The sequence below is a fragment of the Contarinia nasturtii genome, unplaced genomic scaffold (genome assembly GCF_009176525.2).
Source record: "Contarinia nasturtii isolate CC-2019 unplaced genomic scaffold, AAFC_CNas_1.1 Cnas_scaffold_630, whole genome shotgun sequence".
NCBI lineage: Eukaryota > Metazoa > Arthropoda > Insecta > Diptera > Cecidomyiidae > Contarinia > Contarinia nasturtii.
Window position 1 is genome coordinate 3832891 of NW_022197981.1, and position 27189 is coordinate 3860079.

Sequence of the window (27189 nt, forward strand, 5' to 3'; positions counted from 1 at the left end):
AACAAGTAATGAAAAACAAAACACAATGTATTTTCTACCGAGCAATCATATGGGCTAAATTGAGTTTTGCCTATTTATTTATACATACATGCATTGCTTATGATATGACGTACATTTTCTTTATGACGATTCAAACGAAATGCAAGTGCCTCTAAGCGAGTTCAACGATTTCAAAAGCCAATTAGACAATTAAGTGAACAGCGATACGTTATGATCAGAAAGAGCAAAAATCGGATCCAGAATAAGTGAAAATCCGTAGCAGACAGCTTTGCAATCAATAAATCGCACATTTTTAGTTTATGTTTTTTTTTTCTGCAAAGTACATTAATATGTCCGACACTCCACAGTTCATTCAATATTGCCGCAAGCAAATTCATTAAAATAGAGAAGTCATTTTTCACAATTTATGAATGGCCATTTAAAAAGTATAAAATTTTAAGTGTGAAAATCATTTGAAAATGTAGTGAAGAAAGACGAAAAATTCGTACTGAATGAATTAAGAGTGTTTTCTCAAGTAAATCCATAATGTACGAGATCAAAGAAGTTTGAAATTTGGCCAGCATAACGATCTACAGGTGCACAAGTATGTTATATGTATATGTTGTTATATACGCGAATCGATTCTAGTGCGCGACGAGAGAGAAATAAATATTGACGCTTTTGTTGTGCGTCGAAATGTAACAGATGCTCGTGCGCTTTTTTGTTTGTTTCTCGCTTTGGTGTTGTTTCATTGAGATTCGATTGGCAAAAAAAAATCATCTAAAATGTATCGTATCACAAAAACAGGGGAATGTATCTTGGGCTGTATGTGTCAGTTTTATTTTGTTTCTTTTTGTTCTTGTTATTTCACTTCAGCATTTTGCGCATTGCAACAAAAAGGCGAATTGAGGTCATATTTCGTAATTTCGCAAAGCAGGAGCATCACCAAGAAGATGCAACATCTATTCTTCTTTTTTTAAGTCTCGTTCTATCATTGCCATTCCCTCTTGACGTATGATATAAAATACGAGGCCTAAAGGCGGACTAAGAATATAAAATTTCATCCATAAATTAGTTGATTACAAAATTATATATTCACCTAACTCGGTGGCCCGTATATTATATATTCAAAATGTTTTAAATTTCACTCGTCACGAGTGAAAGAGAACAAACAACAGCTAAACCCAGATGCTCATACACACAACGTATATTTTTGTCGCTTAGAAATTTCCATCATATTTTTATCTCTCTCCCGAAATTCGTTGAAGTAAAGAAGAAAAAAAAAGAAATGTAGACGAAATGCCGGTCGTTTTATATTTTATTTGTCTCATGTGCAATGAAGCATCGTTTTTTTCATGTAGTATACATGGCTAATACCTGCATTTATTGGCCAATAGAAAATGATTTTCGAAACATACATTGTTTGTCTTGAGCAAAATTTTCAATATTTCACACTGATCCCGACCACCGTACCAATGAACCCACATTATTATTATTTCATCTAAATTTGACACAACAAATATGCATCGAACTATGAATAATCTAATTTTATGTGATGAAATATCGTAAAAATTGTTATTTGTATTCTCTGACGACCACCGACGCTCATTCCAATCATTCATAAGATTTGATTGTTTCTTTTTTCTCTTCTTATTATACAAAATAGAGCAATCGGATTGGAAATTTTTTTTCGTTTTGACAACGTGATTAACAAAACGAGAAAGAAAAATGTCTCATGTCTAAAATGTGTTCAACAATGACTTGGCAAACATATAGTCTGTGTTGTGTTTATCACAACTAATCAACTAGTTGTGAGCGCGAAACACACTCACCACCACATACCGAAATATACACATTCTTCATTTTGCTATCAGCTCACACAGTTGCTCTGACGCATTTCATTGTTTGGCGATACAAATCAAATTGAAAGTGAAAGGCCAAAAATGCTCAACACACCGAACAACAATACAAAAAAAAAAAGAAAAATCTATTGTATATGCTGAATATCTATTTTTAAAAAGTTTGCGCACAATACAACAAACGGAAGCAAACGTATTTCGCACGTAAGCACATTGATACATTTCGATAATTCATCCAAATGAAATTGAGTGGAAAAAAAGAAGATTATTTTTCTTATACATTTTCTGTTGTCTCAAATAAAACGGCAAACATTCGGTCTTGTTGCCGTTTACAATAAATGTATAAAGACGCAAGCCACAAAATAATCTCCATAAATTATTATTCACGTTGCCAAAGATATATGTAGAATTCGAATGACGGTCGTATTATAACTTTTTTTTTTTTCAAATTTAAGATTCGACCGAATAAACAAACCCATTATTTGTAACATTTTTTATTCCATACTTTTTCAAAATTGATTGTGATCTTTGCTCGAGATCAACAATACGAACTGTGGCAAAAGTAGACTGGACTATAAATGGAACCGAAATTGGAAGCTTAAATAGAAAAGCTTTTTTTGCCCGACTTTTTTTTCAAATCGACAGTTTTTTTCATGATGAAAGCCGCGATTACAAATTGATAGCGATTCGGATTTGAATGAAAGGCATCGTTTTTGAAGAAAAAAAAACTCTTTTTCAGATCAGAAAAACTACCTTCACATTTAAGTCCTTGACGAAATATTCCATACAACAGCGAACCACAGTGATCACAAAATGTCGGCGACATAAACGTGTGGACACGAAACCGATGAGGCAAATCAATCTTAAATCGTTCTCTTAGGTACTGGAAATTTAAAGATAAATGTAAATTAATAATAAATCTCATCAATTTAATAAAGACAAATGAGGCTATTGACTTACGATTGTGCTTTCCGAATTAAAAACCGATTCAGAGCATGTTCCAAGTAGTTTTTCATGGCATTTCTTATGTACAGCAGTCTGACATGCTACGAAACAAATATCAAATATTAACAAATTCCATGCCATTTTTTATCTTCTTTTTTCAAATATAAAATTATAATGACTAATTTTCAATCGACTTCAATCTAATCTGCACACTTTTGGACAAGTTTTGCACAAAAAAATACATTTTGCCATCCTGAACATTCAAAAGTAAACAACCTCATTCGATCGTCAATGAAACTTGGAAAATGTGTGAGATAAATAATGAAACTTTGACAATTTTCAAATATTTGTTTTTTGTATTGACCCAATCAGACTTCTTTAATGCCTTTGGTTGACAGATCTAACCTAGGATCTAACTCACTATTGCATTGATATCCTTGTTTTCCAAAGCCCCATAAAAATTCTTTGCAGAATGCGCAAAAAGTTGGTTGTCGAAAAAATTTCGCTACAAATTTATGCCCATTGATATTATGTGTTCTGCAACAAAATGAATATTATCAATTAAAGTGTTTCGTTTGGTTAATTTATCTTTTTCTATGAAACACTTACTTCTGATATTTAACGGCACCGCGTCGATTGGTGATACTTTTGATGCGGGTATTTGTAAATTGTACTAAAGCTGAACTGCTGCCGCCAAGATCGGATATACTGCTTCGATATAACATCGATGATGTTGACGATGATGCAATACTATCCTTGCTGTGTCCACCGCCAGCAGCCACAGCGTCACGATCATCACTGTGATCGTCATTGGTGCGCTTTACACCAAGCCTTAAATATGATGGTAAAGTAGGGTAAGTGTTGCTGTTGCTTTGGTTGTTCTGTGTGCTTTTCCGTGGTAAGGATGTTGAATTATTAGTTGTTGGATTTATGTTGTTTATGTCGTTCGATGGATTCTTATTTCGATTCTGAGCATTTTGTTTGTTTGTCTTTGACTGGCCATTTTAAAGGTGGAAATATAGAACAGAGTGTTTTAAAATCGAATGATAAAAAGTTGTTTTTAAATTTAATTTTGCTATTTTCTTCGGTTTTATAATACCTCTGGATATCGTTCACGTTTTCTCACGCCATTGTTACTATTTTGTGTGATGCCTGTTTTCTTCAAACCAGAAAACATCATCTTTGGAGCTGACCAATGATGAAGTTTGTTTTTCTTTTTGATTGTTTTCTTTATTCAATAGTCAATTTTTTTGTTTTCTCGTTCTTTTTTTTTTCTTTTGAATTTTGAAACGCTTTTTTAGTTGTAACTGCTTATCACTTTTAACACGAGAAAACGAGTGCTATAACTCACTCTAATATTTATCGTTTATTTTTATGTAATGCACATTTTGTTATTCATTCATTTTGCCATGAAATTCATTCGATCTAACCGTTCGAGATCATAAGAATGGAAAGCGTTCGTTACTAAACAGAAAATAAAAATTGTACAAATAACTGCGGCTGTTCATGTTTTTTTTTACAGATTTTTGTTTTTGTTCATTGAATTGGCCGAAATCGACACTTTCATTAGCACAATCATCCAATAATTTATATTTCAAAACGAATTTCATTTTATTGTATATGTATTCGAATGTATTTTACAGCCAACGGCGAACGATGCCATTTCAATTTGTTAAGTCTTGTTGCTGTCTAGATGTAATAAACAATTTTTTTCTTCGGTCTGTACATATTTAATTCGGTTGTTTTGTTTTTCACTTTACCGCAATGCAAAATCATATGCAATATCCTGGCGATTGTTTATTTGCTCTCTTCATGGGCCCGACTCGATTAATTCTCGGCTGGTTTGCTAGTCATGCTCATCGCTCATATCTCTCGTTTTTTCTTTTCTACGCTCAAATTTCTTGTTCGGCTGCTTGTCTAGATCGAAATGAAAAATCAAAGAACATAACAAAAGAGCCACTTTAATTAAGAGAGGCGTCTAAGTGAACATAAACTTTTTCTATATATTTTTTTCTCGGTTATTTGTATAAATAATTTACTGTGATGAATCACCATTAAAATATTTCATATTTTTTTGTCTTGATTGTGATTCGATATGTAGGCACACGGTGTTGTTATTGTTTTTTTTACAAATTCAAAAATTGTTTTGGCTTAAATTCAGAGAGTACGGATGTCTTGAAATTGGCCATGCAATCTTGTTGCATTTCGATATCATAAATTTTGCGAAAAAAAAAAGTCATTTTATGAGTACCAATTGATGTGGATTTGATCATTCATTCACTGTAAATTGAATCAATCGTATACATATATATTCAATGTCGTCTCTGTGTGTGTGTCTAGCAATATCATGTTATCAGTTAAGTGGTGTGTTTAAGATTACTCTAAAAATAGTCAAAATTTGGCAAACATTATAGATGATCTCTTCAATGAATATGCATCATTTCGTTTTCATTTTAATTTAAGCGAATGAATTCGTGTTGTTTTATTTAAATCATCGACAATCATCTCTTTGATCAAAATTTTAATGCTGCTCTCAGATCCAAATCATTATTTGATTCATTATTCGTGCGAACGAACAAAATTAATGACTTTCGCTTGCGAAATATGAATCGGAAACCAATGCAATTGCATTTAATGTTGTAACATTTAATTCAAACTTCAAGATCAGGCTTTCTATCTATGTCTCTTTTTCACGCAAAAAAAAAAACCGCCATAAAAAATACACTTAACGATACACATAAACAAAATCCATGTACTTGGATTTATGGCTGCTCAAGGTGATTCTTTTGAAAGTAATGAATTCGTTTGATCATACCCAATCAGACTTCTTACGCTGATTCATACCCTCTTTTCTTTTGATTTATCTCATACGATAAATATACGAAAAGAAATGAATGCCATTTTTCTCCTTCAAAAATGAGGTAGGCTTGTTTGAAGAAAATCGGATTTTTTCGTTTTCATTTCATTGAAATATTTGCCATTAACGACATATAATTTAAGGTAAGGTGCCACTTCTGTAACTTACAATGTCATCGATTGTGTTTGTTGATTGTTTTTTTTTTTCTGTTTGCGTGTAAGTTAATCAATTGGTTGCTGATGAGTTGTTCGCTTATGATATTTCCGATGACATATACTCATTTCAATCCGAATTTAAAATGCCTACTCAGACGTGTGTATAAGATGCTTTGTTTGCGATAGAAAATATTCGATTTTATTTCATTTGGCTGAGGTGATAATTAGGCCGGGGTTTATGTATGAAGAAAAATGTTTGAAATGTGAAAAGCTTACATACTGCACGGTTGTAACATTTGGAACTTTACATGTAAATCGTACGATTATACATACCTTATAATATTCACTAGTATAGTTCATTTGATGTATCGACAGATGGCGATTAGTTGATTGTGTGCGTAACATCATTCATTCTTTTCGAAATGTGTGCATGTCAAATTACAATTTTTGACGTTGTGTTTTCGTTCCTAACTGATGTGCGTGTAAATTTTTGACTCGAAAAAGGAAATCTTGTTAAAGCTGAAATACACATTGATGCTTCAGAAAAATGAACGCCACCAAATTAAACCAAATTAATGAGCTTTAAAAACAGCCGACGCAAATAACATGAAAACATCTTGATCGCGAATCCTTGTAAAATTAGTGTTTGCATTTTAAACGGCGTATAAGAAAAACAATGTGAAAAACACTCCGTTGCATCCAAAGCTCTAGACAAAATTAAGTGCTCTTCTTCATTAATGTTAATGCGTTGTCCGATACACTTTTTACATTAAAACATCCAATTCTTTTTCATCTTCTCGCATTAAAATACTTTTGTATTGAAAACACACGGGGCAAATAAAAATAACAAAAAAATGAAAAGCACATATCAAACTATACACGATAATATATTTTTGAAATGATATAGCGTACAACACACCATTGTTTGAACATTTCACGCGATTATTAAATACCGATTAAAACAAAATAGTCAGTCACTTGACAATGACCGAAAATACATAACAAATTTATTTTTTTGTTGCTCAACCGAAATGTAAACGGAATAGAATGGGCCACGAAAAAAACGACGATATTTTTTTTTATTATTATTATTGTTTTGCATAGATGAAACAGAAAGAGCGCGAATGACAACACACTGTGTGGCTGTGTAAGGGAACACGGAGTTAAAAAGAAGACGTCACACGGCTGAACAAAACAACAATAGCCAAAATCCTGACAACCACACATCGAACGTGACAAACGAACGAACACACAAAACCGAAAATTTGATATTTCTTGCATACAAAAGAAGCATTTTTTTACTTTGCTTTTTTTATTCATTCCATATTATATATGTTTGTTTCGATTTTTCAGTCGATGCATCTCATTCACTCTCTCGCACACATTTTGCAGTAGTGTGAAAATATTTTCATTCGGATTTTTCATACTTTACATTTTCTTTTTCGTTCTTCGCATTTATACAGCGCATGTTTCTAACACTTTGATTTTTATCTTGGTGTATGGTATTTTCATACACTCATACATACACACACATACTTTTCAGCGCCGTCACCGTCGCAGGAATGAAAAACCACATGAATCGAAGTGACGCGATGTGCTCAGTTGTTTGTGTATGTGCTTAGACGCTTATTCGATCTTCATAAAAATAGCATGTTTATATTGTGTAAGCATGTGAAATAAACGAAAGAAAATTGCGATACATTGCACGAGTTTTCATTTCATTGAATCGAAAAACGTGTGAGTGTGTATCGCTTTATGTGTTCCATTCGAATGCTTTACATGCTCATTTTCTATATCGATGTTCTCAGTTTTTCTTTTTGATGGAATTCGATATGCATTCATCACAATTCCCTCATGAAAATGTATTTAACCGGTCAACCAATTCGAAGAGCAACAGAGCAATGCAACGAAGTAAAAATAAATTATTTCTACTAAACCGAAGTTTGAATAAATGTTAAAATAACTTATTTTAATTGGGTTTAATTTTTTTTTTTTTTTTTTTTGTAAAAATGTCTTTCAATCGATTATGATTGCTTATAAGTTGAATAATTCATTCATATTATTTTCACATGGGTTTTCACATATACAAACAACTATTTATAATAATATTCGGAATGATCACAGTGAATTCTTTTCGAATTGCCGTTTCACGTACCAAGCAAAATAGCTGACATTCATTTGATTCATTGTACGAATGCGCAAACATTGACCAACGAGCATTCAGTAATCATGTTGACTCTATCTAATCACACAGAAAATTCGGATAAAAAAAATATTCGTAATACATATAAGTAAAAGCACCATGATGAGGTTTGTGTGATCATATTACTATGTATTATGATTTCGATGTGACCATTAAACTGAAGAACATTTACGATCACTTGAACGAATGGCACAACGGCCAAATTATATAATAAATGAGCCAGAAGTACCAACATAAAAATGAGCTGAAATAATATTCTACTTTATAATTGAATAAAAAGTCTTACACTGTGAGACGAACTTTTCCGCCATGTACATCATGAGATAAATATACAAAAACAACTCAATTCACGGCAGACGTTTAAACGACCTCAATAACCGTTTTAAATGATATTAGACCATGATGGACCATGATGGCCGGCTTGGGGTTACCCACGAACTCGATACTAGAAAAACTAGAACATATTATAAAGATGTGAAATGTACATGTTATATGGCGTTTTACTAGAAATATTAGAAAAAATTAGCACATATTAGAATCCGTGGTTTCCCCCTCGTGGTTAAATGGTGTTAAACCATGATGTCTGACCAAAATTATCATGTTTATTGGTCAAAAGATCAAAAATAATGTGAAAATTGATTAAATAACCGTGTTGAATCATGGCAGACCATGATGGCCAACATCAAAGATACCATACCTCTCTAATTTTGGTCGAGGAATCCAAATTTGACCATGACAAATTTTCACATCACCCATACAAACTTTTCAAAAATAAAAGTTGTATGCACTATAAGACCATGATAGAGTGGACCAATTTGGTTCAAAATCTAATGGTATCTATTCCTCAATATTCCAAACCATCCTATAAAATCAGATTTAAAAAAACTATTATGAGAAAAGAGATAATGGGTGAACAAAAACGGTCACGTACAACGTACAACGTGGAACAGACCCACATCAATCTGGTCTCATATCGAATATTTTTCAATCCCCACCCCAGAAAAGGTCATCTCTGAGCATTTTGAGAATTTTTATTTTTAGGCAGAGATCAAATTTATCCTCAGGTCAAATGAATGGTTGAGAATAATAATGAAACTTAATTTTTGTTCAAACTGAAGTGTCATTCCGGAATATTTCCAATAAAAGTGTCCCAAGTTTGTATATACAGTGAATCTAATTTTTTTGATAGACAACATAAAAGCAAAGTAAGCAGAGAAACTCTCCACTAACATAGGATTCATATACGAATGGCGTGTGAGTGGAGTGTGTCATGCAATATTTTGTCTACCTAAAATATTAGATTCACTGTAGTTTGCCATATAAACTTGGGACACTTTTATTGGAAATATTTCGAAGGGACACTTCAGTTTGAACAAAAATTAAGTTTCATTATTATTCTCAAGCGTTCAAATATATTCTCTGTCATTTGGCCGGTTCATCAACAAAATGAACGACAGTACCTTTAGTCTTATTTTCACCGTCATTTGGTACGTTTGTCGCTGTTAAAATCATTTGCATTGATAAAAATAAAGAATTTTCACCTTTGTATTTGCATACAAATAAAAATGAAGATTCATAAAATGTCAATCGTTTTGCCATTTCTATTAATAAGTATGTGATCTAAGAAGAAGAAAATGAAAGCTTGCAATACAATTGCCAAATAATATTCCATTTTCTATCCACACATCAATATATTTCAGCACCAATTTTCGCTCAACTTTTTTATCCAAAGCATAAGACCATCAGAAAATTTCATCTCATCACATCCCATCGGGTAATTGTTTTAATAATATTTTATAATAATGTAAATTGTGATGATTTAAAATGCATCCAGGCAAATTGGCACCAAGCGTTATTCGATTGCCGTTCGCTGAGCATGAATTTGGTTAGTATTTACTCCAAAGAAGAAAACGATAATATTGTCCAACAAATTAAAGATGGAGGTAATAATCTGGATACAAACAATAACTGGGACCCAGTTACTGGGTGTATAATATAATATTTATTCAAAAAAAAACCATTGCGAGTAGGTTATATAAAGGAAGATTTTTGGACATCGGGAACAAAATTGGGCAACAAAGATAATACGTATCGATGGATGGGCTCTGGGAAGCCAGTGAATTTCACTGATTGGGCAGTTGGTGAACCGAACGGCAGAGTTGAGGAAGTAGCGTGTATACATTATAATAACGATAAGGGAAACGCACAGAGCGATCAAAAATGGGACGACTATTCTTGTCATAGTAAATTTTTTTTTATTTGCGAACAAGAATTGATCGAATATGAATATTGTTCAACTTAAATAAAATGAATGATTCGGTTACAAATGTAAACAAAATCGAACAAACACATTTAGTTCGGAGAATATTTTCAATAAAAAAATTTCGACCGAAAAAAAATTGACAAAATTTCTTCGAATGAGGCAGATTTGCTTATAACAACAGTCTTATATAAACACAAATTGGATTAAATTATAGTTTGAATTCAGATAATTTTTTTATTTATTCAGTGCTATACGAGGAAATACAATTGATGATTTGTGCATTTCAATAAAACATAATAGTGTCGAATTAAAAAAAATCGATTATGAGTTGATGACAACGTAATATTTGGTTTGTTTGGCAATAATATTTTTGCAAAGTAAAAATTACATATAATTCAGATAATAATCCAACTCATGACGCACGCCAGGCTTTAATAGCAAATGAGATTCATCATATGATTTTTACACCGAGAAATCATTACAGAAAAACATTAAGTATTTTACACAAAAATCAAAATAAACTTTTAATGAACTCTAGGTAGAGAGATAAGATATGATAAGATGGATAAAATATTTTTGAAATCGAAAAACTTTTTTCTCGACTTCAATTTTCCTCTGAACAAGCCATCTAGCAAGCCTTAAATCGTTTCTTTAGTAGAAAAAAGATGGAAATTCTATGATAGTATCAGAAAGTTTGTTCAGGTAAAGTAAATAAAGAATTATATTTTGAGTAAGCATCTGATTTTGTGAGAAATTTTTTATATGTAATTCCAGATGACATTAAACAGTTTCGAAAACGAAACATTTTTATAGGTAAATGTAAAGAGCATGTTGCCAAAAAAAGAGCGAAATAAATAATAATATGACATTTAATTTGATTGAGAACATACATTGACAATGTTTTCTCTAATTACCAATTAATAGACTGTTCCTACAGATATAGCAACGCTATTGTCGACACATTCAACGATACAAAGCAGAACGAAGTGCTCGCACTATAGAACCTATTGATTTGTTTATATATAAATAATTCAGTTTTGTTCAACACTTCGTTCGGAACTGTATCGTAGAATTCCGGCACTGTGGCAGTACATAGTGTGCACAAACAGTGCATGTGAGTAGAAACTATAAAAAAACGTTGATATATCTGCAGGGTCAGTCTATTCACTGCTAATTACCTGTGCTGATCAAATTTATCATCACAGATAAAGAACCAAAGACATGGTAAAATAACTACAATAAAAACCTCAATCCAAATGTGTTTTGAATGGACATTTTCCATTTTAATTGGTCCAATTTTCGAAGCGAGGTTAACTCATTAAGATGATGCCTATAGGCAACCGTTACAAAAAGGTAAACCAAATGCAAATTAGGCCTCTTGCTCCAAAAGTTGTTGGTAAAATACACTGTAGTGCCACTGATTTTGGTTTATATAAATTAAGAGACAAATTAATTAGTACTAACATATAATTATTTATTATTGACAAGTCAATGAATTCGCTTTCATTTGTTTACATAATTGACATTTTAATGAACATTGAACCTCGATTAAACAATATCTCTATCTTCGACACATATATATATTTCAGATTCAAAATTGGAACGATGTTTTATATATAGTGTCCGAAGAAAAATGACAATTTTGGAAAATGATACAACCTTGGTCAAATAAAGAATGAAAAAATCAATTTGAATCCATCGAATTTCGGACTATCCAGACTATATTGGACTGGAAAACACGCTATTAAAAGAAAAGAAGAAATAAGCCGATAATAGCAAAAAGATTTCAAATAAGCACAATATTGACGTCAAATTTAGAATCGGAATATATTAAAATGAGGTATATCAATATTAAATTATCAAAATAGTAGAATTTAAATAAAAATAAAGACCGACTGAAAATATTCCAAACTTTGTATGAAGCAAGCATAGAAATAAAGAAGAATGGAGGTGCCGTCGAATAAACATAAAAACTAGTCGAAAGTACGAAAAAAGATGTGGATAAATGGCACCACAGTTTAGAATATTTAAATCTATGATCTGTTGATGTGGAATTTTCGTCTGTCGTCTGTCATTTAGTATCAAATAAAAAACCTCTATCGAGGTGAAGAACGAGTGACGAAACACAAAATTTCTGATATCAATTTTGTGACGAAAATAGTTGGTAGATATATTTTCTGTGAACTGTGAATATAAACTTAATATACATTTGTATGTCAAGTGGATGTTCCTCGGTGTCTGTAGGGACAAAAGTCAAAAAGCGACTTTTGGAGGCCGGCCACGGCCAACATGGCGGCCAAATCGAAAAACGCCGGAGCAAAAAAGTCTTAGTTTTTTGTGTACTTTAATCACAGAAAGTTTCAAAAAGATCAGAATCGAGTACGCAAAATTGCGCACAGACAGACAGACATTTTGATTTTTCATGGAGATTCATATGAAATTTTTAAAATAATAAATTTTTCGAACGGATTGATCGATTTCGACGTTTGAGGTATCGTTGGAAAGGTATTGAGCTCCAGAATCCGTATATTATGTTTTAGGGGTCAATGACCTCATTTAGTGCCATCTATGGTCATGAAACTGAATTTTGACCCTTTTCTTGAAAGGACCATATTTTGAAGACGGGTGGACCGATTTTCAAACTTTGATATTATTTCTTGATCTATAGCCTAAGGGCTTTCCAACCATACATCAACCGGGGCCAACGGCCTTCTAGGTCTGGATTTCGTATATTACGTGTATATATAGCGAGTTCGACTTTTCAACAAACTAATGTGGTTTCGTCACTCGCGCGTACTGCCGTCCGCTGTGATTTCCAGTTAAATATGTATCATATAAAATACTGGCAACAAAATCACCGTAAAATATCCAATCACCCGTTCCAATTGCAACGAGAAATAATAGCGAAAAAATCCCATTGCGTGCGCCGTAAAACCATACAATACAATATTGTGTAGTTGTTGTTGTTGGTTTCATTCAAGCAATAAGCTGAAGCCATCAATGGGTTTCCCTGCGATGTAAACTCTACGAACCGGTCTTCATTGTTGACACTATACTCTTTTTGTTTTCAAGTGTTTTAACATTTGTTTTGTATTATTTTTGTGTATAGATATTCTTAACGTATTTATTTAGATAAAGTGATGGTTTTATTCAATTGGCGGTTTTCGTAGGCCACACCACGCTCTGTATACATACAATGATCATAAAATCTGACCGATGCTTCTACGATTTTGTGGTGTTTCACTGGTAACACTTGGCAATATATATATAATTTGCTTAATTTAAATACTAAAAATTGGATAATACACGAAAAATAAAACATAAAATACATAGACATTGACCACATGATGACACACGCACATACAAATCAAAGCCAAACATGTCGTTAATGTTATATTCTTGCCTGACCACTTCTATTCAGCTAGAAAGTTTTTTTTTTCACTCTAATCGCGCAATGTATTTCAAACTACTCAGACAGTGTACCGATGCGATCGTCCAGCACAAAACAGCTGCTTTTGCAGTGATCGCCACACAGAGCACAATTACTTGCGCAAAAGTGCGCCCGTTTTTTTTAAAGACACTATTTGTTTATCTGCACTTCGTCTCTGATTTATCCATGCGTTGGGAATTTGGGATTTAGTTTTGTTTTGTTGTTTGATCGTTAAGCTCATAAAAAAAATTGTTGCGTGTTCTAAGATGAAATAAAAAAATACGAATTTTTTTTTCTGATTTCTTCAAAACAGTTGACAGTTTAAAATTATTTAAAGAAAAAAAAAATACCTATTTGTGATCGTGCATATTTTTAGAAATTTTGTGAAAAAAATATATCCAAAAGCAGGTACAAACACACAATTTTTGAAAATATTTTTAAACTAAAGAAATTAAACAATTTGCATTTATCTTACATTCATTCATAAAAATGAGTTAATTGAACGTTTTCCTGTGTATGTATAATTATACCAAAGACATTGTAAGACGTTGCAAGACACGAGATCAATATCAAGGTTCAGTGTCAATGATGACTTCAAGTAAATTCAACAAATAAAAATGGTATCAAATGGCAGAAATGAAGGTCACCGTGCAATGAATTAAACCAAATTTTTGTTGTACCATTGGGCCATAATTTAACTAATAAGTTATGGGGATTATTACAATTTTAAGACAATAATCATGTACAAATTGACCAATTTAGATGGCGAAAATGCTATTTTAAGACAAAAAACACAACTATCATAATTGTAATGCATATTTTTTTGGAGGTTTTTCAAAGTATAAAATAACATGTGAATTGGTTTTTACCGTCATTTTAGTAAAATACGATCAAACACTAAGAGCATTTATTCAACTTCAATAAATTAAATGAATCACGACGTGTAAGATGCGATTATATCGTTCTATCAACGGACAAAAAAAAAGAGGAAGCATACATACAATCAGTTGTTAAAATCGTGAAAATAACGTCTCTTTTGTGTAATGTAATTACTATGTTTGTGCATAATTTACCATCAGTTACATTTGCAATATATATGCAAGTGAATTAATTTCGTAGTCTGACATTAATGAATTGTTGCAAATCTACATAGCATATATATATATATATCGCATTCGAAATGGATTTCCTCATTGTCTTCCATCGAGTGAATATTGCATTGAATGCCGACAACACTTTATATTGCTGTTAACTATTTCGAGTATTTGAAGTGTTTGACAAGGATTTATACAATGGAAAAACGTGTCTATCTTATGCACGCTGTATACTATATCATTTCACAATCGGTGTTCAGTGTGCAACACACCAATTTACAATGATTTACGCGCAAAGCAATAAACACCATAAAATCCATGCGGGAATTGACAAAATGCATTTGAATATTTATTGTTACTTTAGTAACTTCTTCAATAAGAACTTCTATTCGTATATTTCGATGGAAGGACAGAACAACCAATATTTTCCATTTAATTTTCAAGTAGAAAACAACACATTTGAATAATTACAATTCCGTGTGGGAAATTTTACACAATATCATTTTCATTGGAATTGAAAGGTAATAAAAATAGAATCAAATCCCGAAATATTATTATTTGTTTCGTGTTTATGTTACCTTGTGCCACAAAATTCGAATGCATTTTTGTCAATGGACGACAAGAAATTCGAAAATTGTAATTTACATTTTTGGTGAAGAAATTAAAATTTCATGCAGCCACAATTGATTTGTGCATTAGATAACTCATAATGACTATACAATTCGTGTCCTGTTACTTATTTCTCCTGATATTCTGTCCCTAAAAATAACACGAAAACCACTTTGGAAATCAAATGGACCAAATATTGACGTCAATTTATATATAGTTATAATGGGCGGTGAGAATCATGATTTAAATTGTAAATGGAATTCTCTCGCTCTGTCTCTGTATATCTCTGTATAGAACAGGTGTTGCGGTTAAGTGCTATGCAAATATCATTCACTTTCGATGAACACTTGATGCATTTACAAATTGTAATTAGCCCTATCATTAAAGTGCAACAATGAAAACGCCGTGCATAACACAAAAAATTCATCTGGCAATTGAATGATTCACGACTATTTTCAATGTGTTTCTCTCTTTTTTTCGATTTTTTTTTTTCATTACCTTTTATTCTTCATCGCATTTGTAATTTTATTTATTTATAAAATCAGTGCATTATAGACAGAAAATCACGTTTTCATTTTAATATATGTATTTTCATCGTTTTTGGAATGGAAACCAAGTGGCAAATAAGACCTTGAAGACAGCGTAAAAGTGAAAAAAAATGCTCACATTCTGACATTTGTATATTTCAATTAAATTTAGAAATAAGAACTGAAGTGAAAAAAACGTAAATAATAAAATAAAACCACACATTAATGCAAATATGCAAGATGTTTACTTTGATGAAGTGGTTCGCTTAATATGTACGCGTACGCGCTCATTTATAAACTCTGAAAACCAAGTCGACTCATTTTCAATAAATTTCTGTGTGACACTAACATGGGATTTGGTGTGTGCGCGTGTACGGCAATTGCGTTACCTTGATTTTTATTATGTACACATATAAGCGCATTACTTTTATTCTGCTGGTTCATCACTTAATTCTCGGCATGCATTAAGTTCGCATTTTATCTCCAATATTTTCTTCTAATGCCCCCTTATTTAGAAGAAGAAAATGTTGATTTCGAGTGAAGTTTCCACAAGATAGAATGAGGAAGTAAAGATTTTTTAATTTTTTAATTTTAAAACAGTCACTCCCAGAATTTTTTTTCTAGTTTTTCTGGTGTACAAAAATTAATGTAACCAGATTCTGCTATTTTTTTCCCGAGTGTTATGATAATTTTCATAAACTAGCAAGTGGGAGAGACCCCTTTGCGGTTTCGCATCACTTGATTCAATGCAGAAAATATTAAACTCATGCATTTATTATAATAATTATTATTATGGAGTATTGACGCACAGTGCGAAAAAATCCCGACCAAATTCAGAACAATAAAAATAATAAAAAAAAATCTGAAATATAATCATGTGCATTTTTTTTCTCCGTGTCTCATCATGTAAACATTGTCGAGCACAACACAAATTCCCAATTTAATCATGATGATCATTGATTGTTTACGCATAGATAACATATAATTTGCAATTGAATCCATGAATAACATTTTATACCATTATAAGTTTTGTTTTTAAATTTTCATTGAAATCCGCAAGTAAATCATCTTTTTGTTTCGTCAAAGCTCTCACATCGATTTGATGTCATCGAAATGTATGGATAAAATAAGCCCGAACGGCATTTATTGTTTATTAATTGGCGCATCGATTTGTTCATTACTAAATGCTATGTAGAATCATAGATACATAAAAAACCAATCCATGGCCGCATCAACGGTCAATTCTTTCAGCCAAATAGTTAAAACAATCAAATAATTAAAAATGATGCGATTTTCCAAATAACGATAATTATATAAGAACCATTAAGCCGGTGTCGTTCTAATTATCCAAATATATGTTTTTTTTTTTCATTTATATGCATTTATAGTTTTATAGAGATTTGCTGATTTATTGACCGATCGAGTAGCGTGGTTGAGTGAACAAGTAAAAGGCAACCACATAAACGATCTGTGTTTTTGAATAGCGATTTGTTTGTAGTCGCCAATTAGATATAGAGACATTCTGTAAATCGAATAGAGAGACGACAGCAGCAACAAAAATGGTGCAAAATGGGGACGACACAAAAACTCAGCAACAAACTGGCCTGCTTATTGAGCGTGAAATGTTTCTTGACAAAGCCGGCAAATATGAAAATCTTCGAATCGCCAAAAATGTGATTTTGATTGGAATGGCTTTTATGCTGCAATTCACTGCATTCCATGGCACAGCCAATTTACAATCATCCATCAATTCAGATGGTGCAGTCGGCGTTTATACTTTGGCAGCGATCTACGGCTCATTGATTCTATCGAATATTTTCCTACCTGTCATGGTCATCAGGTAAAAGCGTGCAATGTATATCTCTCTTCTCTCTCTTTTTTTTGTTTTGCTGTATTGGCTCGTTGGGCTTATTGAAGATTTTCGATTCACTGTGCATGTATGTTTTATCTTCTGGTTTTCTTTACAGAACGCTTGGATGCAAATGGACAATGGCATTATCGTTTATGGCTTATGTGCCGTTTATATTGTCACAACTTTATCCACGATTATACACAATGATTCCATCTGGATTAGCTGTCGGTTTTGGTGGTGGACCTCTGTGGTGCGCGAAATGCACATATCTGACGGTAATTGCTGAAGCGCTTGCCATTTTCAATGGAAAAAATAGCAAGTCTGATGCATTAGTTGTGCGATTTTTTGGGCTATTTTTCATATTTTACCAAATGGCGCAGGTTTGGACGATTCACATTTTTGTTCCGCAAGAATATTTTTTATTGAGTATAATCTTCTTTTTTTTCGCGACAGGTTTGGGGTAATTTAATCTCATCATCAGGTTGGTTGAATCAGTTGATTTCGATTATTTCGGTATTCATATAGGGAGAGACGAAAATAAATGTCAAACATATTGATACAGTATTAAATACAATTTAAATGAAATTAATTTTTTTGCTAATCTTTTTTTTAACCAACCATTCGCCCTTTTTTTGTATCGTTGTTTCGTTTCAAAGTTTTATCGTACGGTGAGCCAGCAATACAATATTCAAATGATACAATTGAAGCAATGGCATTTGAGGAGCTTAGTAAAAATGTGGCAAAACTTTGCGGAGCCGAATTTTGTCCGGGAATTACTGCGGCAAATAATCCAAATTTAACGCCGCCAGACAAATCAAAAGTGCAAATGTTGATGTTGATTTTCTTGGCGATGATGATTGGTGCGAGTCTTTTAATTGCGGTTGCTGTTGATGGTTTAAAGCGTTATGAAATGGGCCGAAAAGGCAGTGGATCGGAATTATCGGGTATTCGTTTGTTATCGGTGACCGTAAAGCAATTGATGCAAGTGAAGCAAATTTTATTACTACCAATCACAATGTTCATTGGCGCTGAACAAGCATTTATGGCGGTTGATTTTACATCGGTACGTGCAATCACCTACACTTATACCGTTTCACTCTCATTCATTCTCATTCTCTTCCTCAACATTTCTCCATTTCAATTTGGTGCTTACGATGCCAACACACACTGTCTGGTGGCCTGTGTAAAATCCTTTCGCAATTGATAAAAATCCATTTATCGCTCAAGTGATTCAGGCATAAAATATTTGATTGATTTTCCTACACCTTTCAGGCATTCATTGCATGCGGATGGGGAATTCCTCGAATCGGTTATGTGATGATTTGTTTCGGATTAGCGAATACGATTGCGGCAGCTCTAACAAGTTTTGTGGCAAAAATTGTGGGCCGAAACAAGATTTTAACGTTAACACTCGTTTTACATGGCACATTATTGATGTGGATGCGTCAATGGGCAGCTGTTCCAAACGATTTTGTCGCATACTGCTCGATGGCTGCCATTTGGGGCTTACTCGATGGAACATGGCTTGTTATTATTAATTGTAAGTATACGTACGGCAAAATGTTTGAATTACGTTTTTCTTACATCTTTATATATGAATGTTCGAGAATGAATGTGAGTCTTCTCCTGTGAGTTTATTGAAATGTAACACCGCCATACAAAAATAGCTGACAGTCAGCATTTTTTGTATGGCGGTGTTACATTTCAATAAACTCTCAGGAGAAGACTCACATTCATTCTCGGACAATCATATATATTTTTGTTTTTAATAATATTTAATTTGCATTTTCATATATTAGCATATTATGGTATACTATTCCGCGGTCAAGAAGAGGCTGCATTCAGCAATTTCCGGCTATTTGAATCATGTGGCTCAGTAATAGCGTACAGTTTAAGTCCCATGCTATGCGCTTCCACAAAAATCGAAGCATTATTTGCACTTATGCTGATTGGCATTATTGGGTAATATTTCGATTTTTTTTTTACGATTATCATCAATTTTCACTAGTATTTGTTTCGCTAGAAATTTTCTTACATATATTTATATCTATTTGCAGCTATGCAATTGTAGAATTCAAGAGAAACAACGAATTCCAAACGGAAGCCAAAAACTCAATGCCGTATAAACAAGCCAATGACGATACAAAATGTTAGAATTATTACATTTGACTTTAATTTAATGTGAAATCAATATTTAGGCATTAATATTTTGATACATTCTTTAGACGACAATAAAAACAACTAGACATTCCATTCAGTATTACCAAAAATTCATGATTACATATATTTAAAAAAAAAGAATTTTTTTAAAGCAAAAACATTTATTTTGTGTATATTTTTATTATAAAAATAAACGAAATTCTTGGGCATTGTGTCTAAAAGAAATGCATTTATACCGTGGATGTGTATGCAATTCAAATACATGTAGTAATAGATTTAAATTTAATCCACTTGATCTTTACGATTCAGTTCAATTACCTCGCGTTTTCCATCTGTTTTTAGGCAAACCACTTAACAATTTTAATTGGCTTTTTAAAGCACTTTTTCGCTTTTTTTAATCGACGGTAATGGTTGTTCGTTGATTTTATACTTTTAGTACGTGCCTCACTCTTCTCCGGTATTCGCATAATTCAATTTTACAGAATATAAATGGCATACTGAACTTATTAATTCCATCAGGTTTGACTAATGAATCTTGTAAATTCGTTGAAGGTAAGCCAGACGACATATTCAGAACTATCAAACGCTAACTAGATACACCGACCGCATTAATATTCATGAAGACAACAAATATGCATATTATACGCTCCAAATGAATGAACGGAACATAATGATAAATCGCGCGGAAGCAACAAAAAAAAGATTGTAGGCAAGTATTTAAAAAAAAACGTCACCTCCACTAAAGACTTGATGGTGTGGGTACTAAAGAGTGGAGCGATGTAAAAAACCCAGAACAAAATTCCAATAATGTTTTTTTTCGGCAGTGGCATCTATTGAGTAGAGTGAGAAATTTAACAAAAAATAAAAGATGCGTTAAAATGACTTCCGGATCATTTTACTTTTATGACAATTTAAAGTTTTATGGCAAACAAACGTGCAGAAATTTTCTGCATATTATTCAGGATATGATTTACGTGTGTTCGGAGTGATGGCTTTAAGTATGAGAAAAGTATCAGAAAATTTAAAAAAAATGTCACATATGCCATCCACACAGATTTCAAAGTTCACAAATTGGAATTCATTCAATGTATGAATTCGCTCCACACATAAATACATGGGTCAGTCGACTGCTCTTCAATTTACTTTAATATTTCCATTCGTATCTAATATTTAATCCCAATTCCATATAATCTGGCGGTATTAAGACGGAAAAGTAAGTCTTACGTTCATCGGTCCATTCGTTTTCTTCAATGATTTCGAACTTTTTTCTAAAGTTTTTCTGCTAATTAGTTCAGAGATTTGCTCACCTCTGGGCATTTCATAGCAACAACTTCATTTCACAAAGATTTCTCTTTCAAGTCAATCTTAAAGTTTTTTTTTTAAATCTCAGCACTGAAGGAAAATAAAAAAACGTCTTTTGATTTTAATTACTTTTTATTTATAAGGTTTTACTTTTGTTCTTCAACATTTATTTTCCATTTGTCTTTCGGTATATAATAATTAATTCGGTATATAATAATGGTTAGTCTACCATTAGCACCGATTTAATGGTACTCTCGTTTCTATGATTTATTAATACGGATTTGATTTTCGTCTAACTTTGTGTGTGTGTGTTTGTGAGTGTGTGTACTATTTAGTGTTTTGTACGCGAGATAATAAGTAGACAAATTTCATTCGAAACAAAAATGAAACGAATTCTATTTTAATGCAATTTAAAAAAAAACTCTAGTCTGTATGTTAGAAAACTGACACACCACAATCAATATACTATAATATGATTCTAGTCATATATTTCATCTTCTTCTTTGAACGAGGTTGTCCATGTAAAAAAAATGTGATATACGAATGAATTATGAACGATTTACAATAATAAATGTGAATGTAAAATGTGAACAAATGATGCAAGATGTGTATTAAATGACAAATAAAATGAAAATGAATTTCTAGAAACGAAACAATTCTCATACTTTCAAATCTATCTGGCTTAATTTAAATTAGAGTAGATATTTGATTATTTGCGATGTGAAACAATACATAAATCTAACATTATTAGTTATTCATTAAATTCTAATTAATGAATTTATTCATTATGCATCTCTTTTCAATTTGTAAAACGAATGGCAACTATTTCTAATTAATAAAAATAACTAAAAAAAGAATACGATGGACAATGTGCTCAATCAATGACAATATAGGAAACTTGTTGAGCCTAGCAACATGTTTTTCGGTTTGAATTTGCTTCTGATCGACGGTCGGTATGAGTGATTTGATTTTATTTGTTTCTTATTGATTCGTTGCTTTTCAGTCGGTTTGTCATCAGACAGTTTTGATGACGTTATACTCTATTTTAATTTTTGTATATATATAATTTGTTTTTTTTACTATACATTACACTGGCTTGTAAAACACAAGCATTTCAACACATTCTATATTATTCGCTTGCTCAATCACTATATAGGAACCAAGTGAGACTTGACAATTTCACTCGATTGTTATATAATAAAAATAAGTTTTTGTTATTCGGCCAATTAAAAATAATATCAATATTTTGGGAAACGAATCATCTCTGTATCGATCCATTCTCTCTTGATTTAAGGCATTTTCCAAAAAGAAGGCCAAATTTTCAATCGATGTTTGCGAATCGATCGTATCGCGTTCGATACAATATTTTTTCACACATATATCTCGCCGTCATAACCAACTTTAACATCGCTTGATGCCTCGGCCAATTTTTGTAGTGTCTTTTTGATACGAAGTGCTGGCAAACGCACATTCGCATTCGGATGCCAGCATTCACGCATTAACTTTGACATGCCATCCATTAACTGTGAAGAGAATAACGTAAACGAAAATAGTATTAAAAAAGTTTCTTTAATTTGACCACAGTACGTATGTAAAAAAGGTGATAACTTACGTTATCTGAACTCCATCGATTGGGTATTGACGGTCGATAGCTGTCTATCACGACGACTTTTCGCATATCCTCAAATCCAGGATCAGATGGCACAACGTCATAATATGGCACCTTATATTCTTCGGCAAAGCCACCGGAAATGGTTCGTCTGCACACTTCCCACATAATCAGTGCAAATGAGTATACATCGGCACGTCGTAGCGATTCAAAACAATTCAAATTTATGCTACCAAAGAGAAGACGAATTCATTATGTTAATAAAATAAAAGTTGATTTTTTTTTTTTTTTTTGGGTTTTATATCTAACCGTTGATCAAGAATCTCGGGACTCATATAGCGTTTGGTGCCGACACGCGGATTTGATCCAATGTCCAATGGTGCATTTGGCTTATGCATAACGGCCAAACCAAAATCGGCAATCACACACGTTCCATTTTCACGTACAAGAATGTTTTTCGATTTGAGATCACGATGAGCTATTGCCGGTTTTCCTTTTGTACCGAAAATTTCGTTATGCAAATGTACCAGCCCATTGGCAATGGACAGACAAATGATGGCCATGTCATGATGTGATAATGCTGAACGATGTAAATGATCGTATAATGAACCAAGTGGATAGTAATGTGTTAACACCCATAATTGTGTACTCGAATTATGTGATGTCATATCCGAACCAATATAGCCGAGAATATTTTCGTGTCGCAATAAAATTGTTGAATAAATTTCGGTTTCTCGTTTCCACGATTCTTCGTCACGGCTGGAGAAAATCTTAACGGCAACTTGTTCACCGTGCCAAATACCACGCCAAACACCACCATATCGCCCTTTACCAATACAATTCATAAGTGTCACTTGTTTTGATAGTGTTCGTTGAATTAATAATGGTAAACCTCCGCCCGATCCTGATGTCATCGAATGTTGCATGTATTCCTGCAAATTAAATAAACGACAAACAATTTTATTTAAAATTAATCCGTGGAATATATTCATTTTAAAAGATTTTTTCTTTTGTCATTTTTCTATCAAAGTTACGGTTCTTACCCTCAGCGTACTATCACCGGCACTTGTGACTCGAAGCAATTCATCGCCGGCATAGTATGTATCTTGATCGTGTTTGGTTCGGGACGGCACCATTCGTTTGTGGTCGGTTCGACGTCTTATGTACAAAACTACACAGACAATCATAACAATTGCAATGAGCGCACCAAACATTCCAAGTGTTAAAACAATGTAATTTCGTGTCGAATTGATGTGGGTCGCATCGTGATCGTCATTTGGCAATGGTGGTAATTCTGGAAATGTGCCATTATTACAATAATCACCAACACAACATTCAATATTATATTGGCCGGATGTGTCTCGTTTTTTTTGGCGATGATGAATGCGCATAGTTGTTACAGTAAAATGGCAAATGATCATGTTGTGTTGTACATCCACGTGAAACCGTTTCAACCCCAAATGCATCACGCACACGCGATTTCCAACACTAAAAATTCAGAAATACATAAGTCATTTTATTTCGATACAGTTTGAATCTGGTTGGGAATCGGGTCTCGATCAATAAATCAGATCATTTCACCATCATTTGCAAAGTGTTACCTGCAACGCATTTGTACAGATGTGTGACGCTTCTTCGGGTAAATTGTGGCAATCTGACGATTCACACACATAACATTTGTATCTGAAAATAGCGTTGGAAATTGAAGTAATTAATTTACCATTTCGACCATTATATAAAATAGAAGTTCATATAATAAAAATAAAACGGAAAACCAAGTAAAAATTATCAAAAATTCAAAACGAAATGGCTCGCACAAAAAAAAGTATCGAACGAAAACTACATCTAACAGAAAAAGAACGTGCTATATTGGTCTTAGGTACAAAAAAAGAAAACAAACAAATTTAAAAAAAAAACAAAGGAAGCAAAAATTCATACGACATTTTCCGTGTTTCGGCTATTTAAACACAAATCAAAAAAGTACAATATTTTTCTAGTCAATCAAGAGATAATTCACGCAATCAAAACAAACTAATGATTCAAGGCAATTAAATTGTCGTTCTCACAAACAAACAAAAATTAAACAAAAGACTTCAGAGATATGTATTTAACGGAGATTCGTGCATGTTTCAACTCAAAACATCATTAAATATGTGTTGGTGGGTGGTGGTGTTACCTTTTTTTCATACGTCGCTTCGTTTTTGAATGCCTCCTTTTTACAATAACGATTCGGTTTCATGTTTTCATGGATTTTTTTGGATTTTTTTTGTTCGTGAGTCAGAGATATGGAGAAAGAGAAAGAGAGAGAGAGAGAAGGTAAAGTAAATACAAATAATACAGGGTCAATTATGTGATCGATAATATAACTAGCGATTTAATTATCATTTTATTGTGGTTGGATTTCAACTAAACCCCTATGAAGATTTAAAATTCGCACAGTTCTAACCGTCAAATGAATTGAATCTGTTTTCAATAAAAGTTGTTGTTTTTTTTTTAACTAGCCCTACAGTTTCGATGAAGTGGAAAACGGAGGGTGGGATTTTATTGCTTACCTTATCGATTGGATTGTGTTCATCATACGATGATGTTGATTTCGATTTTGCATCAATTCCAAATCTGGCACAGTCTTTTCACGAATTTCCGAATTTGTATCGGTGTCCGCGTTATTTTCATCTGACTGTATCTTGTCTTTGATTGCCGCATTTGTTCCTACATGCATGGATTTTTTTGGGTAAAGTTATTTTCATTTAATAATTTTATTTCATTTCTACGTAAAAAATAATTTTTGAATGAGCTGAATTTCTTTAAAATTCATTTAAATATTCTTCAAATTAATTCATATATTTGCAATACTAAAAAATGTTGTACGAAATTGGATAAATGCCCAATTATAGTACTTTGAAGATTTTTGAAATTTTCTTTAATTCTTTCCATTTCTGCTGTTTCATTTGAGTATCAAATTCAACCAGTCGTAAGGAGCTGCAGCTTTTATGTGTTTAAAAATATACCAATGGGTTTGAATCTTGGTCCGAAAATAGAACTTTTATTATAGAAGCATCAACAAAGGCAAATTTATTATCAGTCAAATGTTTGATGGAATTTAAGAAAAAATTTCATAGTTCATCATATTTGCTTTGTAATGCATTTTTCAACTCGGATAAATATAAATTAAATTTTATCACAATATTTTAAAAGAATGAAAGATTTGAACATTGATAAAATTAAAAAAAAAAAAAACAATCAAAACTGTTGAGATAAGTGAATTTCCGTCACATATATTTTTTTTAATTAAAAGTTCAATACAAACGAAGATACACTCGGATCCATGTTTGTTTACGTTTAGTTAAGGTTGAGAATTGTTTTCGGAATGTGACGCGCATACAATCAGAAGACACTTTCGTACACACATAAATACACTATATCAAAAAGAGTTACACGTAACATGAATAAAAGAGGAATTCGGCGCGTTCTGTGTTATGCAAGTGGATTTATGCACATTTTTTTTCTATATATGTGTGTGTTTTTCATTTTACTTCTTCTTTGTACGACAAGTGCCGATACCTAATGTCGTCGGTGCATTTATTAAACATGGCAATAATTTTACAAAAAATAAAAATGTTCGTGCGATGAGTTTCGATTTTTCTACTTTCAAAATGCATTTTCAGCAAAAAAATTTTTTTTTTTGAACGCTTCTCAATTCTTAGTGGTTGACATGAAAACAATTCCAAATACCTATAGTTAGTTCATTTGCATTGTGTGGTAGCTATTTAACATTCTGCTTGTCGCTAATTTAATAAAATGATACTCAATAAACAAAATGTACACTCGATCGTGTGTTCTGTCATTACTTTTTCAATCTTTGGGCCTATCGAGAGGAAGAGAAAAGCGTTTTTTCAAATCCGTCTAGACATCAGACTGGCTCCAATTGATATTTTGTCTACACAGTGATATTTATGTGATATGATTGAAAATACGATCAACGCACACACATCCCAGCATATACACATTAAATCTTACTGGTACAAAATCGAACCAAAAAAAATGTAATTCACTTGCATTTCTTCGTTTGTATTTTTTTTATCGACACCGAACATAAAATTCACACAAAATTTAATTCACTTTTTATGCATTGCTCCATGGAAATTTCACTTTTTTCAAATAAAATATCAACACTTACCCTGACAAATCGTCAAAAATAATATAAATATTATCGTCTTCGGGAACATGTTGGTCGCCATTGTTTTCGAAGTTATTTTCTTTTGACTTCTTTCCACCTTCTGTTTGTTCGTTTTTGTTATTTCTCTTTTTTTCTTCTTCGAGATGTTTGAGTGTGTTGGTGTGTGCG

General features: G+C 32.5%; 4 protein-coding genes across 4 annotated transcripts; 2 read left to right on the plus strand and 2 right to left on the minus strand.

Moving 5' to 3' along the window:
- Nucleotides 1-2805: 2805 nt before the first annotated feature.
- On the minus strand, nucleotides 2806-7015 carry LOC116340080 (putative protein kinase C delta type homolog). Its single transcript, XM_031766281.1, has 5 exons — nucleotides 6129-7015; nucleotides 3883-4700; nucleotides 3393-3778; nucleotides 3189-3320; nucleotides 2806-2884 (listed from the first exon to the last, which is right to left on the minus strand). The coding sequence occupies exons 2-5, from the start codon at nucleotides 3961-3963 to the stop codon at nucleotides 2863-2865; spliced, it is 621 nt and encodes a 206-aa protein (XP_031622141.1). The 5' UTR covers nucleotides 3964-4700; nucleotides 6129-7015; the 3' UTR covers nucleotides 2806-2862.
- Nucleotides 7016-9481: 2466 nt separating this feature from the next.
- Nucleotides 9482-10523, plus strand: LOC116340244 (perlucin-like). The gene is made up of 4 exons (XM_031766624.1): nucleotides 9482-9609; nucleotides 9699-9772; nucleotides 9833-9941; nucleotides 10029-10523. The coding sequence occupies exons 1-4, from the start codon at nucleotides 9564-9566 to the stop codon at nucleotides 10298-10300; spliced, it is 501 nt and encodes a 166-aa protein (XP_031622484.1). The 5' UTR covers nucleotides 9482-9563; the 3' UTR covers nucleotides 10301-10523.
- A 3525-nt stretch (nucleotides 10524-14048) lies between these two features.
- LOC116340243 (UNC93-like protein) lies at nucleotides 14049-20043 on the plus strand. The gene is made up of 8 exons (XM_031766623.1): nucleotides 14049-14099; nucleotides 17310-17761; nucleotides 17889-18153; nucleotides 18227-18254; nucleotides 18430-18836; nucleotides 19046-19313; nucleotides 19573-19735; nucleotides 19831-20043. Exons 2-8 carry the CDS (start codon nucleotides 17481-17483, stop codon nucleotides 19925-19927), a joined length of 1509 nt encoding a protein of 502 aa, XP_031622483.1. The 5' UTR covers nucleotides 14049-14099; nucleotides 17310-17480; the 3' UTR covers nucleotides 19928-20043.
- A 1772-nt stretch (nucleotides 20044-21815) lies between these two features.
- On the minus strand, nucleotides 21816-27156 carry LOC116340059 (activin receptor type-1). The gene is given in 9 exon segments (XM_031766238.1): nucleotides 21816-22758; nucleotides 22848-23073; nucleotides 23154-23776; nucleotides 23888-24214; nucleotides 24216-24332; nucleotides 24446-24527; nucleotides 25021-25056; nucleotides 25397-25553; nucleotides 27022-27156. Coding segments are annotated over 9 exon segments (1782 nt in total). The 5' UTR covers nucleotides 27083-27156; the 3' UTR covers nucleotides 21816-22605.
- Nucleotides 27157-27189: the final 33 nt, after the last annotated feature.

Bases quoted from the DNA above. Each gene is read 5' to 3' on its own strand.
- LOC116340080 (XM_031766281.1), bottom strand. From the start codon at position 3,963: ATGATGTTTTCTGGTTTGAAGAAAACAGGCATCACACAAAATAGTAAC. The intron at 3,321-3,392 runs GTAAGTGTTTCA...ATTTTGTTGCAG, and splicing joins GGTGCCGTTAAATATCAGAA to AACACATAATATCAATGGGC. The intron at 2,885-3,188 runs GTTAGATCTGTC...TTTGTTTCGTAG, and splicing joins AATAGTGAGTTAGATCCTAG to CATGTCAGACTGCTGTACAT.
- LOC116340244 (XM_031766624.1), top strand. From the start codon at position 9,564: ATGAAGATTCATAAAATGTCAATCGTTTTGCCATTTCTATTAATAA. The intron at 9,610-9,698 runs GTATGTGATCTA...AATATATTTCAG, and splicing joins TTTGCCATTTCTATTAATAA to CACCAATTTTCGCTCAACTT. The intron at 9,773-9,832 runs GTAATTGTTTTA...AAATGCATCCAG, and splicing joins ATCTCATCACATCCCATCGG to GCAAATTGGCACCAAGCGTT.
- LOC116340243 (XM_031766623.1), top strand. From the start codon at position 17,481: ATGGTGCAAAATGGGGACGACACAAAAACTCAGCAACAAACTGGCCTG. The intron at 18,154-18,226 runs GTTTGGACGATT...TTTTCGCGACAG, and splicing joins TATTTTACCAAATGGCGCAG to GTTTGGGGTAATTTAATCTC. The intron at 19,736-19,830 runs GTAATATTTCGA...ATCTATTTGCAG, and splicing joins ATGCTGATTGGCATTATTGG to CTATGCAATTGTAGAATTCA.